The following is a 14,980-nucleotide window of genomic DNA, read 5'->3' on the forward strand; positions in this document are numbered from 1 at the left end:
CCACCCCACCCCCACGACATGCCCCTGCAGCATGCGTCCTCCCCTGTCCTCCCCGCTCCTACCCCCAGGGCCTAAAGCACTTCAGGGACTTAGTACAGGTGGCAGGATTTAAGGGAGGGAGTGACTTGATCAGGTTTGCATGTTACAAAGACCAGGGCACCAGCTGTGTGGGGAGTGGTGGGCAGGGGTGTCTGGAGAATGAGAGGCCAGTTGGGAGGCTGGTCTGGGGAGGGACATGAGGTGGACGGAAGAAGAGAGGACGTGACAAATCCGTGGTTCAGGCAGGAAAACAAGAAGCACATCTGCATGAGACACAGAGCCAGTCTGCAGAGGCCTTCTCAGATGGGTGTGACTGCTAAGCAGGGAAGCAGCAGCCAGGTTCAAGGAGGACAAGAGACCTTGGACAGGACAACTCAGGTGATCCTGTAGGACGCTGGTCGCTGGAGACTGAGCCCATCCCAGGGACTTCTGTCAGAGTCAGATCTTATTACTGCCATCTCTGTTGCATCAGCTGGTGAGAGCCATTAGCTGATGCTTGTGGGGCTTCAGTGCCTTTGACCTGTATCAGAGGCCAGTCACCACTATGCTGCCTCTAATTTTCTAGAGAGCAGAGAGGTTGAAACACTGTTATAAGTAATCTTTCAGAGCAGTGGTTCTCAACAAGGGGCCATCTGGCCTTGACTGTAGACATTCTGGTTGTCACGATCATAAATGCAGGGGGTTGGGGGTGCAGGCAGAGCTGCTACTGGAATCTAGTGAGGAGAAACCAGGGACACTCCCAAACATCCTACAGTGCACAGGACCACCCCCAACAACACAGGGGAACAAAAATGTCAATGGTGTACAGATTGAGAAATCCTGATGGAGACATTTGCATTTCAGTATGTCCCTGTGTTCAGGCAGAAACCCTCCCCATACAGGGAAGTCACACAAAGTCTATTCTTCCTGTGGGACTAAATCCGACTTCCACCGGCCAACTTCTGCTTACTTGGTCATGACCATGTAGGGGCCACTGAAGAAAGAGAAAGTGGGCTCATCGTCAGCTTGAATCACTTCCTTTTCTCCAATTACTGGAAGAGATCCTAGATAGGCCAGCTGTGTGCCTCCTGTAAGATAAAACTGAAAGCAAAGCAGAGTTTCAAATAGAGGGAGAAAACGGAAAAACTTAACTACCTCCAGAATCTTGTCAGCCATCTAAAAATAAAGGTAGCTTCTATTTACCAATTTGCTGGATACCCCTATGCACTGGGTGTAATTCTTTTTATTATCTTTAATCTTCCAAGAAACTCTGCAAGGTTGTGATACTCTTTCCCTCTTGCTGGTAAGGAAAATGAGGCTCACAGAAAGAGGTCAGACGCCTACAGGAAGCACCAGGCCTCAGGTATCCCATGAGGCCCCCACAGAACATGTCTGGGGCCTTTGCTGGGAATTAAAGGTTCAGTTCCTAAAACTCCCCGAATCTAGCCCAGAGTCATTCAAAAGAACTCTCCGGGGCTTTCATCATTTTTCAGTAAAGACAGAAACACTGAGAGGTACTTGTCCTGCAAAAGCAGTAAAGAAGAGAACACTTTGGGGAGGATGTGGGAGGCCGTGTTGGATGAAGTCGTGGGGCCCGAGGCCAGAGCCGGGCCAGGGAATTCCCCAGTGAGTCCCGCAAACAGTGGCTGGTGGTGGCAACCTCTTACCTTTCCAAAGCCAAAGCTGTAGATATTTTGGGCAGAAATGACTCCAGCCTTCAGCGGTCGGTTAGGAGAGCCGTTAGGGTTTCTAAATATTGAAAAGAGGAGGGGAAAGTAAGGAGGAACCATACCCAGAGGAGCAACACTGAACCAAGCTGTCAGCATGTGTAGTTGGGTTTCGTTGTTACCACTTAACAGCCAGCCATCTGAAAGGACCCTGCGGTACCCATTTCCTGGTGTCCGTGCCCTTGTGTAGCCACGCACAGGTCAGAGAGGGCTGACCTGTTTGCCCATCAGGATACTGTGGAAACGACCGCGTGGTGTGAGTGCCAAAGCCAGGCCCCCAGGGCTTCTGCCCTGATCTCTCCTGCAGCCCGTGCTCTGGAGAAGGCCAGCTGCCATGTTGTGAGGGTGCTCCAGCAGCCTCACGGGGGTGACCAACACCCAGCACCAGTCTGCCAGCCGTGTGAATGACCATCCTGGAACTGAACCCTGCAGTCCCGGAACGCTGCAGCCCACGCTGCATCTCAACCACATCGTCGTGAGATGCCCTGAGCCAGAGCCACCCAGCTGAGCCACCCCCTGATCCCTGACCTACGGAAACTGTGAGATATTTACTGTTGTTTGCAGCCACTAAGTTTGGGCTTAGTGCGACAGATAACGAATACAGATGGTCAAAGTTGGAACGAATCATAAAGAGTATCTTGTCCAACTTTCTCATGTTACAGACAGGAAAAAATGGAGCCAGAAAGGGGAAACCTGCTGGCCTGAGGTCACAAAACAGCAGCAGGGACTAGGCTTCGGCTCTATCTCAAGAAATTCGGTTTGCCAAGATCCTAACTCTGGCAGGAGAGGCGGTAGAAGACCTGAACCAAGTAGGGGCTCCAAGGCCGGATGAGGGGTTCAGGTGCTTAAACCTGATAGCCTTGGGAAGACCCTAAAAGGGTTTTTAGTACTGAGTGGCACAATTCAGATTTCATTTTTAAGAGGTCATTCTCCACGCTGAGTAAAGAACCAAGATGGGCAAGAGTGGCAGCAAGGAGAGCAGTTAGGAGTAACTGGTCCTTAAGGGAATCACGAACTTATCTCTCATGAGAAGCATCCAGGTCATGAGAAGAAAACCAGGACTTGATGTGCAAAGAATAAGATGTGGGAGCCTGTGAAGGATGAGACAAGTCTAGCCACCCCAATAACAGATAAAGATGCCATCAGAGAAAGTCACAATGGACACAATTTTCCACATATAAATCCTAAGTCAATAAAGCCCAGAAAACTTCAAATAACTCTCCTGAGCATGAAGAGATGCCTGGATGGAGCCCACCTCCTGCAGCTGTGATGGGGGCTGGGGAGGCTGCCCACCCAGGTGGCAGCAAGTCTTAGGCCAGCTTAAAATAGCCTGAGGAACCTTAAATTAAGCATTTGTGGTCTTCTGCAACCTTACTAATAAAGGAACATGCTTTCCATGGCTCTGAGATGACCAAAAAAAAAAGCTAGCCAGTTGTTCTGCAGAGAAAGGGTTTTCTGCTGGGCAGCCCAGAGCTGAAAAGTTCCTTCCTTCCCTGCTAACCATAGGGTGCTTCCCACTGGAGCCCAGAACTCGTTTCCCCCAACATTCCTGGAAGCGGGGAGTGGGAGTGGATGGCACACTGATGGTTTTCAGGGGCCACATCCTCTCCCTTGAAGCTCACCCCTTTGGGTGGGCAGGTGCTGGAAGGAACTAGTGTGGGGGGACCAAGGTGGCCCAGGCTGCAAGGCCCCCACAGGGAACGCTGGGTGATGCAGAACATCCGACTCTGCTTGCGGCAGCACTCACCCCTGCATGAGGCCCCCAAACCGGGGCAGGCCACTAATGAGCCGCTGAGGGGAGTCAATCTTCTTCAGGAGGTCAGAGAAGCCCTGGATGATGGCCTGCATGTGTGCCGCGCAGCGCTGCATGAACTCCACCATCTGCAACACACAGCAGGGACGGTCAACCCCACACAGCTAACGGCCAGCCTGGCTTTCAGTGGGACCGGAATGGTCTGAGGAGACAGGAGTCCCCCACAGGGAAATCTCTGGCAAGGGAAGGGGCCACGGGATTCCCTAAAGATACGGAATGACATGATTCCATTTTCAGGGAGCTTATTTGACGATAATTTCCTCCAAACCCTTCATTCAACAGATGAGGAAACTGAGGCAGGAGTATTTTAACTTGTTTCCAAGGCCCAGTAGCTAATGAGCAGGAGAACCCGAGGGAGGGGACTCTGCCCATCTCCCCCTTCCCTCCATGTGCCCAGCACTGTGCAAGTCCTTTATTCTTTCCATTTGTTAGATGATTTAGCCCTCAGTAAAACACATCATGCCTGCCAGCATGTGACTACAGACAAGTTACTTAATGTCAATGCACTTCACTTTCCCCATCTGTAAAATGGAGACAATAATAGGACCTACCTGAGGGTAGTTGTGAAGATTAAATGATTAAATATTTTTAACTAGTTTAATTCAGAACATCTGATGCAGGGTAAGTGCTAGTTAAGGGTCAGACAAAACCACAATCGTCCTCTCTCCCCACTGAATGGATGACCAGAAAAACTGACCGAGGCTTTACAGTTGGTTCACTTGCTTCATCCCAGGCATGTGTGCCCAGGGCTGATGGCAAGCCCTGTACTGTCCCCGGACCGGCCTCTGGCCCTGCACTCTCTTACCAGCACGTCTGCAGAGCAGGCCCTCCCTTACCACGGTGCTGCGCTCCTTCCCTGCTGCCAGAGCCCAGGTCTGCGGGTTTTGGCCCTTCTCGTCGTGGAGTCGAAGATCACCCCCTGCATCCAGCAGTTTGCTGAGGATCCACTGGTTGCCTGAAAATGCTGCTGCATGGACAGGAGTACTCCCATCAAAGCAGCGGCTGGAGGAGGGGAGGGGTACAATGAGTGTCCATGGAAACACTCCTCCCCTTCCATGGATAACACAGGGCTCCCTTACTGCAAAGGCAACCTTTGGTGATAGGAGAACTGTATGAACACCATTAGTGACACACCAATAACACCGTTAACACTCCCATCTTTATACACCTTCCCCTCTCCCATCTTTACCACCACTGTTCAAGGAGTATTATTTCTCAATTTACAGATGAGGAAACAAAAAGGGCAAAGCCAAGATTCACACCCAGGCATGGATCTGGTTCAAAACCCAGTGTTCTGTCTCCAGTCCCCTGACGCTGGCTGCCCTGAAACCTTCATGTCTATTGTGCCACGTGGTCAAGGCTGGTGAAGCACAGCCTAACCAGAGATCATCTCATGTGAGAATGTCTCTATCTCCTAAGTGCTATGGTAGAGGCCCACAAACCTTGGCATCAGCAATGTGGTCAAGCACCTACAACTCAAAAAATGTAACCAAAGCCAATAAACTATCTGAGACATGAAGGGACACCCTTAATGAGATGTGAAGATGTGATATGCAGCTGTGGTTTCCTAACATCAGGATCACCTATAGAGCTTGCTTTTTTTTTTTTTTTTTGGCCATGCCAAGCAGCATGCAAGATTTTAAGTTTCCCAACCAGGGGATCAAACCTGAGCTCCCTGCATGGAGTCTGAACCACCAGGGAAGTTCCAGGGCTTGCTCTCTTTAAAAAGAAACAAAAATGGGAGAAGGAAGGGGGAAAGAAAGGAGAAATTTTAAAAATAATAATAAAAAAAAAGAGGAAAAGAAGATAAAAAGAAGAAAGTCTCCCAATTCCAGACCCACAATTCTCTTGCCTAGAGGCAACTACTGTTACCAGTTTTTGTATCCTTCCAGAAATTTTCTATGCACGTACAAGTAGGAATAAGAATATGCTATATTGGGAATTCCCTGGTGGTCCAGTGGTTAGGACTTGGCACTTTCACCACTGCTGAGAGCCTGGGTTCAATCTCTAGCCAGGTAAGTAAGATCTCACAAACCACATAACGTGGCCAAAAAACAAAACAAAGAATGCTATATTAACTGTTATGCATTTAAATATTTCCTTTTAACAATATATCTAGGAGAAATTTCAATATGAAAACATACAAGCCACCTCAATTCCTTTTTAATAGCTGCATAGTATTCCAGTATACAGACATACCATATTTATTTAATAAGTCATTGGGATATCTGTCAAAAATACAGATATCAGACTATACAGCAGACTGAATCAGAATCTGCAAGCATGGAGCTCGGGAATGTGTACTCTACAAGTTCCCCAGGTGATGCCAATGAGGCAGTGGACCATCTCACTGTGAGTTCTCTCCTATTTCTAGGCCTGATGAGCAGTCCAGCACACTGCACTATGGGAACTGTAACATTCTCCTTGCTTTAAAAATAAATTTGTATATAATGTTTTACAGCCTTCTAATCATTCTTCCCATAAACAGTAAGAGAGCTAGGTAGGAAGAGAGAAGATATTATTTTTTATTTCTCATGAATGCTAAGGAAGAAAGGAATATTTCTTATGCCCAACTAACCATACAAGAGAATCCAGGTTCAAGTGGTATCAAAATGTATTGCTTTGTTAATTTATTCTAGAGGCTGAAAACTAGAGGCCCACAGACTGATTTGGCAACCCAGAGGCATGTTTTATTTGGTCCATATAGTATTTTAAAATAAGAATTTAAAGTCATGGACAATATTTAACACTTTGGGGATTTCACAATAAAAGTTGAGATTTTTAGTCTCTTGGAAAATCTGGCCTCCATGGCTTCCTTTTCTGCCCAGTTGCATCAGATGCTACTTAGACAGAGCCTGTACCCACTGAACCCACTTAGTCCTGCAGGCATCTGACTCTGTGACCTCAATAAGCCCAGGCCATCACAGCATTTCCATGGAGCCCTTAGGAATATATTCTCCCCCCCGAAATTTCCTTTCACCTTGATGGAAGATATTTTAAAGTACATGAAAGTGTTCCTATCACAAAATTAAAAGCTAAGGGGCCTACCTTCCTCCTCCTGATATTGTCCTTTCCCACTTCCTCCTGTTATGATGGGGATTTCTAAAAAGGGAATTTCTGAATTCTTCAGGTGCTGGGCTCCTGGTCTCAGATTTGTCATTAACACAATGCATCATTATGGACCAGCCATTTAAACTTTCTGGGAGGGTCAGTCCCCTAATCAGGAGTATTAAAGATTATTTTTCTTTTGCTTTTTTACTATTATATATATATATTTTTTATTTACTTGTTTTTGCTGCAGAACTGCAGGCAGGGCTATTTCTGAGTTTTGATACAGCAGAGACAGAGTGTATGTGAGTCCAGAAAAATTCTGGAAGGAAACAAAGCAAAATGTTCATTATGTTATCTCTGGGTCACAGAATTCTCATCCTGCTGAGTTTTTCCCTTATACTTCTCCAAGCTTCCAATTTTTTTCCCCTCTAAGTAAACAATCTTATAACAACAAACTTCCAAAATCAGTATTTAAAAAAAAATACATTAAGTAGGGCCTCCTTATATTAGATATGAAAGGTATTTTATGACTTATGATGTACATATTCTGGCATTCCTGTGAAAATTAGCTGGAATCATGTAAATGCTCAAAATTTGTTTCTGGTTCTGTTCAGTGTAAACCATAAAAATACCTGCTTTTCCCTGTTACCTGGGAAGGCCCTGGACAAAGCAAAAAGTCCTACATGGAGAGAAGAAATGTTCACTTTTAGCTGCCTCATTACAGTGTGTTGCTTTCATATTAAAATTTGTGGGGGACTTCCCTGGTGGTCCAGTGGTTAAGACTTTGCCTTCCAATGCAGGAGGTGCAGGTTCGATCCCTGGTCAGGGAGCTATGATCCCACATGCCTCATGGTCAACGTCAAACAGAAACAGTATTGTAATGAATTCAGTAAAGACTTTAAAAATGGTCCACATTAAAAAAAATAAATTAATTTAAAAAAAAATTTGACCATTACTCAAATTCTTCTAAACCACAACTACAAATGTCATCCTGACAAAGCAATGCCAAGTATCACTGAATAAGAACTTAGCTGTGGGGTATGTTAAAGTGCTTTTAAATGAATCATACAAACAATAATGTGGATGGAACTATACAAGCAGTGCTTGTTAATGACTAAATCAATTAATAAATAATGAGGTTCACTTATTTCATAGGGTCTAGTAAAACTGCTCAGAAAACTTTATTAATAGTTAAAAAATCACGTTTCTGTTAATTCCCTGGTGGTCTAGTGGGTTTTTTAAGAGGCTTTTAAAGAAATTGATCAGTAGTGTCCGACTCTTTGAGACCCCATGGGCCTATCAGGCTCCTCTGTCCATGGGATTTTCCAAGCCATGGGATTTTCCAGGCAAGAGTACTGGAGTGGGTTGCCATTTCCTTCTCCAGGGGATCTTCCCGACCCAGGGATCGAACCCAGGTCTCCTAAATTGCAGGCAGATGCTTTACCATCTGAACCACAGCACTCTAGTAGTTACGACCAGTTTTCCACTGGGGGCCTGGGTTTAATCCCTGGTCAGGGGACTAAGATCCTGCAAGCTGTGCGACCAATAAAATAAAATAAAGCATGTTTCAATATAAGTGTACAAATGTAGTTCACCAACATAAATTAGTAAAGATTCCTTTAATATCTTGTTAAATTAGTTTCCAAACACTCCAGTTGATCTTTAGTGTGTATTTTCTAGATAGTCATATTATTATACTTACTGATTTGGATCTGCTCCATAATCCACCAGGACATCAACTAATTTTGTAAGGCCTAATAATGCTGCAATGAAAAGGGCTGTCTGGCCCAGGGAGTTAACTGCATCAACATAAATTCCTGCAAAGCAAATATCAGGATCAATGCAAATACAAGAAAAAAATTAAAATTCCTTTTACAGTATTTTTTTAATTAAAGGAAAAATGAAAGCCCTCATTACTGATAGTAACACAAAAGGACACAGAATCAACTAGAAAGAAACCAGTGTTTACACACTCAAAATGATACTTCCAGAAAATGCCTGCTGAAAACCACACTCCACTACATGAACAAAAGAAAAGGGAAAAGAACAAAACAAAACAAAAACAAAAGAAAACTGTTCTCAGTCTTCAAACATAAAAAGGGAATTCATGATAAGTTGAGATGTTTACACACAACAAACTCAGCAAACTAAAAAGACACGTGATCAAAACACATAAACGTAACTGAAAAATGTTTAAAAGTCGCTCAGTCCTATCCAACTGTTTGGGACCCAATGGACTGAAACTTGCTAGTATCCTCAAAATCACTGCAGATGGTGACTGCAGCTGTAATTAAGACACTTGCTCCATGGAAAAGTTATGATCAACCTAGACAGCTTATTAAAAAGCAGAGACATTACTTTGCCAACAAAGAAAGGTCCATCTATTCAAAGCTATGGTTTTTCCTGTAATCATGTATGGATATGAAACCTGAGTAGTACCGAAGAATTGGTGCCTTTGAACTGTGGTGTTAATTGTGGTGTTGGAGAAGACTCTTGAGAGTCCGTTGGACTGCAAGGAGATCCAACCAGTCCATCCTAAAGAAAATCAGTCCTGAATATTCATTGGAAGGACTGATACTGAAACTGCAATACTTTGGCCACCTGATGCAAAGAACTGATTCCTTGGGGAAAAAAAAAAAAAACTGACGCTGAGAAAAATTAAAGGGAGGAGCACAAGAGGACGACAGAGGAGGAGATAGTTTGATGGCACATCACTGATGCAATAGTCACGAGTTTGAATAAACTGAGGGAATTGGTGACTAATAGAAAAGCCTGGTGTGCTACAGCCCTTGGGGGAATCACAAAAGTGAAATAATCTAAATGACTCTTGCTCCATAGTAAACCTTTTCGGCCCAGTGATTTTGTATGAGAAGCACATTTTCTAGCATCTAGAGCCACCACACACATCCAACTTAAAAAAACAAAGAAGTTCTTTCTACAGGAAAACCACATAATACCCCAAACTCTAAGTAACCACAAAGCACAAACAACATACTACCTAAAAAATAACGGTCAATATCAGTAACAATTAACAAGCTACATAAACACCCCAGGTAAAAAATAAAGAGCCCTACCATACAAGATCATTTAAATGACACCCAAAGCCACTCAGACTACGTTCTCTCCCTCTTCATCTCCAAGAAGGAAAAGAAGAACGATCATCAATGGCTAATGGCAGCTGCAGAAGCAACACCAAAAGCCGGTTTCACGCTCAGGAGAGAACGCTGCGTCTCCTCCTCGTGGTTTCGGGTGCTCTACACGATCAGAGAAACTTCTCTAGTAACGAACTATAGAAATGATCCCTGAAAGTATAGTCTTAACCAGAGAGCGCTAGGTGTTCAAGAGGTGTACAAAACGCATACATAGTTCACTGATGGTGAGTTTTTTAAAAAAACGTATTATTCTCTCAAAATGTACACTGGCATGTGTTTTCTAAAGAATCCTTGCATTAACCAAAGACTGACAAAGCTTTTTGAACACTCTCAGCGGTTCAGAGGACATTTCAAACTGCTACTTAATTAACATACGGTTTTTAAGCAGCCAATCACACGCCAGGTATTTCCAGCCCCTCCCCGTTTGTCCCGGCAGACCCGCAGCATCAGGATTATGTAAAAGGATGACGACTACAGACTGCGCGGCAGACGGAGCTTTCCGCCTCTTTTGAGACTAGCGGCCGAAGCAAGGTCTTTCACGAGAGGACCAAGTGCATGGTGAAAGGAACGACCTGAAGCCAAAACCTATTACATTTGCAAACCGCTTTATGCTATGATCAAAAGGCCAAAATAAAAACATTGTTTGGGATTTTTTTTTTCCCAAACCAAGGAATTCTTATGTAGATAAAAATTGCCTTTAAATAAGCAGGACGGTACGTCATCCCCCTGCTTAAAGCTTTGGTAGTGTCAGCTACAATCTGGCGCTTGCCATGGGTGCTTGCTATCTACCTCCACAAGGTTTAAATCACGTGCTGCTGACCTTCAACACACCCTGAGGGAGTTCGAGGTGGAGAGCAGAAATGAGGCACTCTGTGCTTGGAGAGAACTGGCAGGACAGGTCCTGAGATAGTTAAGATAGTCTCAGGAGCTGACTTTATGAACCCAATTCGTGTATCTCCTCATAGTTAGAAAAGCACTAAAATCCTTCATGGTGACAACACTTTCTCGTGACTCGCAGAAGCTTCACGAGACTAGCAGAAACTCTAAGAAAAAAAATGTGCTTGATTGAATGTACCCTCCCTTTACCAAAATCACATATATACTGACCTTTCCCCCTACCTCTATGGAACAGTTTCTCAGAGCTATCTGAAATCCTGTCTCCCAGGCTGCAGCCCTCATATTACCCCAAATAAAACTTGACTCGCAACTCTCACGTTGTGTATTTTTTTAAGTGGAGAGTTACTTCTCAACTCTTGGGCTAAAGATAGCCCTTCTCTAAACAGTTTACCAATTCTGGTTCGGTCTGGCCCACAGGAGTCTATCCAGCCTTATTTTGCACCAAATCCCCCCTTATTTCAGCCATAATGAACCATGTGTGTGCATGCCTGCTACGTCACTTCAGTCCTGTCCAACTCTTTGCGACCCTATGGCCTGTAGTCCCCCAGCCCCTCTTACTCATCACGTTCCTTTGCACAAGCTCTTCTGCCAGGAATGTTAGAAATGATGGATATTTCACCCTAATCTGGAATATTCAATAAACCAATACAACATGATGTCTGAGTTGAAATAGTGGGAAGAAGAATAAACTTCCTTTAAAGGTTGAAAAAAAAATTGAAAATGAGAAAATATTCAGTGCTACAGAAGAGGTGGGAACAGGGGACACTTTCCTAAATGCAACTGGAAGTGTGAACAGTTACAATGCCTTTGAAAGCAATGTAGCAATACTTATTAAAAATTTGACCCAGAAATCCCACTTTGAGTATTAAAAACCCATTATGTAAAAATTTATTACCAATTACTTTATCAAAGCATTGTTTCTGGTAAAACAAACAGCCAAAAAGGAAATCTTAATATCTACCAGTACAGGCACAGTTGAATAAATTATGGTACATAGAGATAATAAAATATTAGGCATTTGATTAAAATGAATTAGCTCTCTATCAGAATACAGATAGACAAAATGTACTATTAAAAGGGAAAAGCAAAAATCTAAGCAAGCAGGCAACATTGGGGATTCAATCAATGAGTGCTTATGAGCTAAAATGATGGATTTGAAGTATCTAACAGAGTTTAGCAAATAACACCTACTTTATAAATATTAAAAATTAAAATTCCAACACTTTTTAAACCAGTAATGGGATTTAAGCTTAAAAAATAATCCATTTTGGACTTCCTCAGTGGTCCAATGGTTAAGAAACTGCCTGCCAATGCAGGGGACACGAGTTGGGTCCCTGGTTTGGGACGATCCCACATGCTGCAGGGCAACCAAGTCCGCGCACCACAACTACTGATCTTGTGCTCCGAAACAAGAGATGTCACCACAATGAGAAACCTCCACGCCGCAACTAGAGAGGGGCTCCCCGCTCGCCACAACTAGAGAAATCTCAGGCACAGCAACAAAAACCCAGCACAGCCAAAAATGGACATAAAAATTTTTTCAAACGATAATCTATTTTGTGCAAGTGATACAGGTGCTGTCAGATATCCACCACCCTCCCCCCAAGTTGCTGGCATCTGAAATAAAGCAAATTTTTCTTTTCACCAACCTGGCCCATTTACTGGCTTTTGAGTGGCGAGCAGCTGGACCCACACACACACTAGGTGACACAGGTTTTCCACAGACCAAAGGCAGGCTAAAGACATGGGTGGCAAGGACTGTGGGGTCCCACTGCGTTTCAGGAGAAGATCTTTGGCCTGGATTTTATGGCATTCTAGAGTCTGGTCCAATTTGCCTTTCAGTGCTTACTTCCTAAAACATCTTATACATACTCTATCCTTCAGACACACACACACACACACACACACACACACACACACACACTAAACTAACTGCTATTTGTTTGCTCCTTTGTTGTTTGCTCTAATATAAAATCCCTTTGCTCATATTTATTAAATGAACAACCAAATGAATAAACTTACAGTATCAACTTACCCACTACTTTTTTACCCACTACTACTTTCTTAAGCATTAAAAACAAAACAAGGCAAAACAAACACCATCAGAGAGGGCTCTCAATTTCTTTTTTTTTTTTTAATTTCTGCTGATAGTGATTTTGAATGATTTTGTTGTCTTTTCCTGTTTCTTGAAATAAATATATGAATTTCAAAAAAATGAGAAAAACAACTTACAGAATGTTATAGTGTGATACCAATTTCATAAAGGTAGATTAGCAATTTTAGACTATATTTGTATATTATTGATTCCACTGGTTAAAATAACTTATTTTTTGCAATAAAAGATTGAAGAACATCCCAGCTACCAGCCTGCTTTGTCAAAGCACTGGGAATGTGTGCTCAGTTGTGTCTGAATCTTTGCGACTCCATGGACTGTAGCTCACCAGGCTCCTTTGGCCATGGGTTTCTCCAGGCAAGACTACTGGAGTGGGTTGCCATTTCCTTCTCCAGGGGATCTTCCCAGTCCAGGGATCAAACCCTCGTCTCTTGAGTCTCCTACGTTGCCAGGAGGATTCTTTACCACTGTGCCACCAGGGCTTCCCAATAAAAACATTTTTCTTTAGTATTTATTTATTTGGCTGCACCAGGAGCTTCCAGGTAGCACAGTGGTAAAGAATCTGCCTGCCAATGTAGGAGGTGCAAGACACTCAGGTTTGATCCCTGGGTAGGGAGGATCCACTGGAGGAGGAAATAGCAACCCACTCCAGTATTTCTTGCCTGGAAAATTCCATGGACAGAGGAGCCTGGTGGGCTACAGTCCAGGGGGCTGAAAAGAGTCGGACATGAGTGAGTGACTGAGTATGCACCCACAACGGGTCTTCATCGCAGCACATGGAATCTTTAGCTGTGGCATTTGAACTCTGAGTAGTGGCATGTGGATCTAGTTCCCTGACCAGGGATAGAACCTGGGCTTCCTGCACCAACAGGGAAGTCCCTGCACCAACTGGACCAACAGGGAAGTCCCAATTTTTGTAATAAAAACATTTTTAACAGGGACTTCCCTGTTGGTCCAGTGGTTAGGAGTCCATGCCTCCATTGCAAGGAGCATGGGTTCACTCTTTGGTCAGGTAATTAAGATCCTGCAGGCCGCACAGCAGCCAAAAACAACAATTTTTTTAAACAGAAAAATAAGTTTTTAAAAAATCACTCAAGAAAGCATGTTCCAGATATTTCCTGAGAAGTGATTTCTTAAAGCTATGAACTCAAGTAGAAAAGTGAAAATAGGACAAAAGTGATCATTAAAAATTTAAGCACAGGGACCAGGGTAAGTGAAACTGCAAGGGGAAACGCTTAACTCACTGGCATGAAAATTGTATTGGCTGAATATATGCTGTTGCTGTGGACTTAAAAAAATATTCACAACCTAAAAGTGGAGAGTTGATTTATGTGGTGGGAAATTTTATACCTTCCAAGCCTGGGAGACAGCATCTCAAGCGACCCTGAGAGAACTGCTCTGAGGAGGGGAGGGGAGGAGCCAGGTTCTATAGAACTGTTGCAACAAAGGGCAGGTAGTCTGAATGTCAAAAGATTATTCTTAATTAAAGAAAACTAGGTATCTCAAGTGAAGGAATTTAGTGCTTGTCTATGGATGAGGCAAGAGTCTGGGCTCACAGAGACACTCCTTTGATACTCACTTAGCTAACTGGGGCCAGCAGTCTCAGTTCTGAGCTTCCCTGGAGCTCACCATGGGGAGTGGCTGTGGTCTGATGGCTGCTCAACGGATGGCAGATGTTCTTCCTGAGTTTCCTCAGGGCTCACACCTCATATCTGTGGGGGCTGCGATTGCTGGTGACTGTGACATCCTTGTTTACTTATATGACAGGAAATACTTTATTTCTCACTGTTTATCTCTCTTCTTTTCTTGGCTGCACTTGACTTGTGGGATCTTAGTTCCCCAACTAGGAATTGAACCCTCTCGGCAGTGACAACGCGGAGTCCTAACCTGTGGTCATTGTTGTTCAGTCTCTCAGTGGTGTCTGACTCTGCAACCCCAGGCTTCCCTGTCCCTCACCACTCCTGCTGGAGTTTGCTCAAACTCATGTCCATTGAATCGGCGATGCCATCCAACCATCCCTACCAGGGAATTCCCTGAATATAAGCACTTAAATAAGAGCAGTTTTCGAAAGGCATTACTACCTCCAACAGGAAATTAAGCCTGCTTTTACCTAAAGAGAAGAGTATGTAATATTCAGTAAAATTAAGAGATTTTGCTGATTTCTCTAGCTCAGGGTGCAATGACAAATGTAATGTATTAACAGCCCCAG

The 14,980-nt window shown here is 43.9% G+C and overlaps 1 protein-coding gene and 1 non-coding gene across 2 annotated transcripts in view; both read right to left on the reverse strand.

Moving 5' to 3' along the window:
- The window catches only part of TEX14 (testis expressed 14, intercellular bridge forming factor), a 106,302-nt gene that overhangs the window by 55,176 nt on the left and 36,146 nt on the right, over positions 1 to 14,980 (reverse strand). Inside the window, exons 3-7 of the mRNA XM_061142634.1 lie at positions 8,312 to 8,426; positions 4,395 to 4,560; positions 3,493 to 3,626; positions 1,686 to 1,767; positions 989 to 1,119 (exon numbers count right to left, since the gene is read on the reverse strand). Coding sequence (XP_060998617.1) covers positions 989 to 1,119; positions 1,686 to 1,767; positions 3,493 to 3,626; positions 4,395 to 4,560; positions 8,312 to 8,426 — 628 coding nt within the window. The remainder of the gene's footprint in view (positions 1 to 988; positions 1,120 to 1,685; positions 1,768 to 3,492; positions 3,627 to 4,394; positions 4,561 to 8,311; positions 8,427 to 14,980) is intronic.
- Positions 9,713 to 9,927, reverse strand: LOC133057998 (small nucleolar RNA U3). Its single transcript, XR_009693130.1, has one exon. It is a non-coding gene; the product is annotated as a small nucleolar RNA U3 (small nucleolar RNA).

This window comes from Dama dama, chromosome 5, assembly GCF_033118175.1.
Source record: "Dama dama isolate Ldn47 chromosome 5, ASM3311817v1, whole genome shotgun sequence".
Taxonomy (NCBI): domain Eukaryota; kingdom Metazoa; phylum Chordata; class Mammalia; order Artiodactyla; family Cervidae; genus Dama; species Dama dama.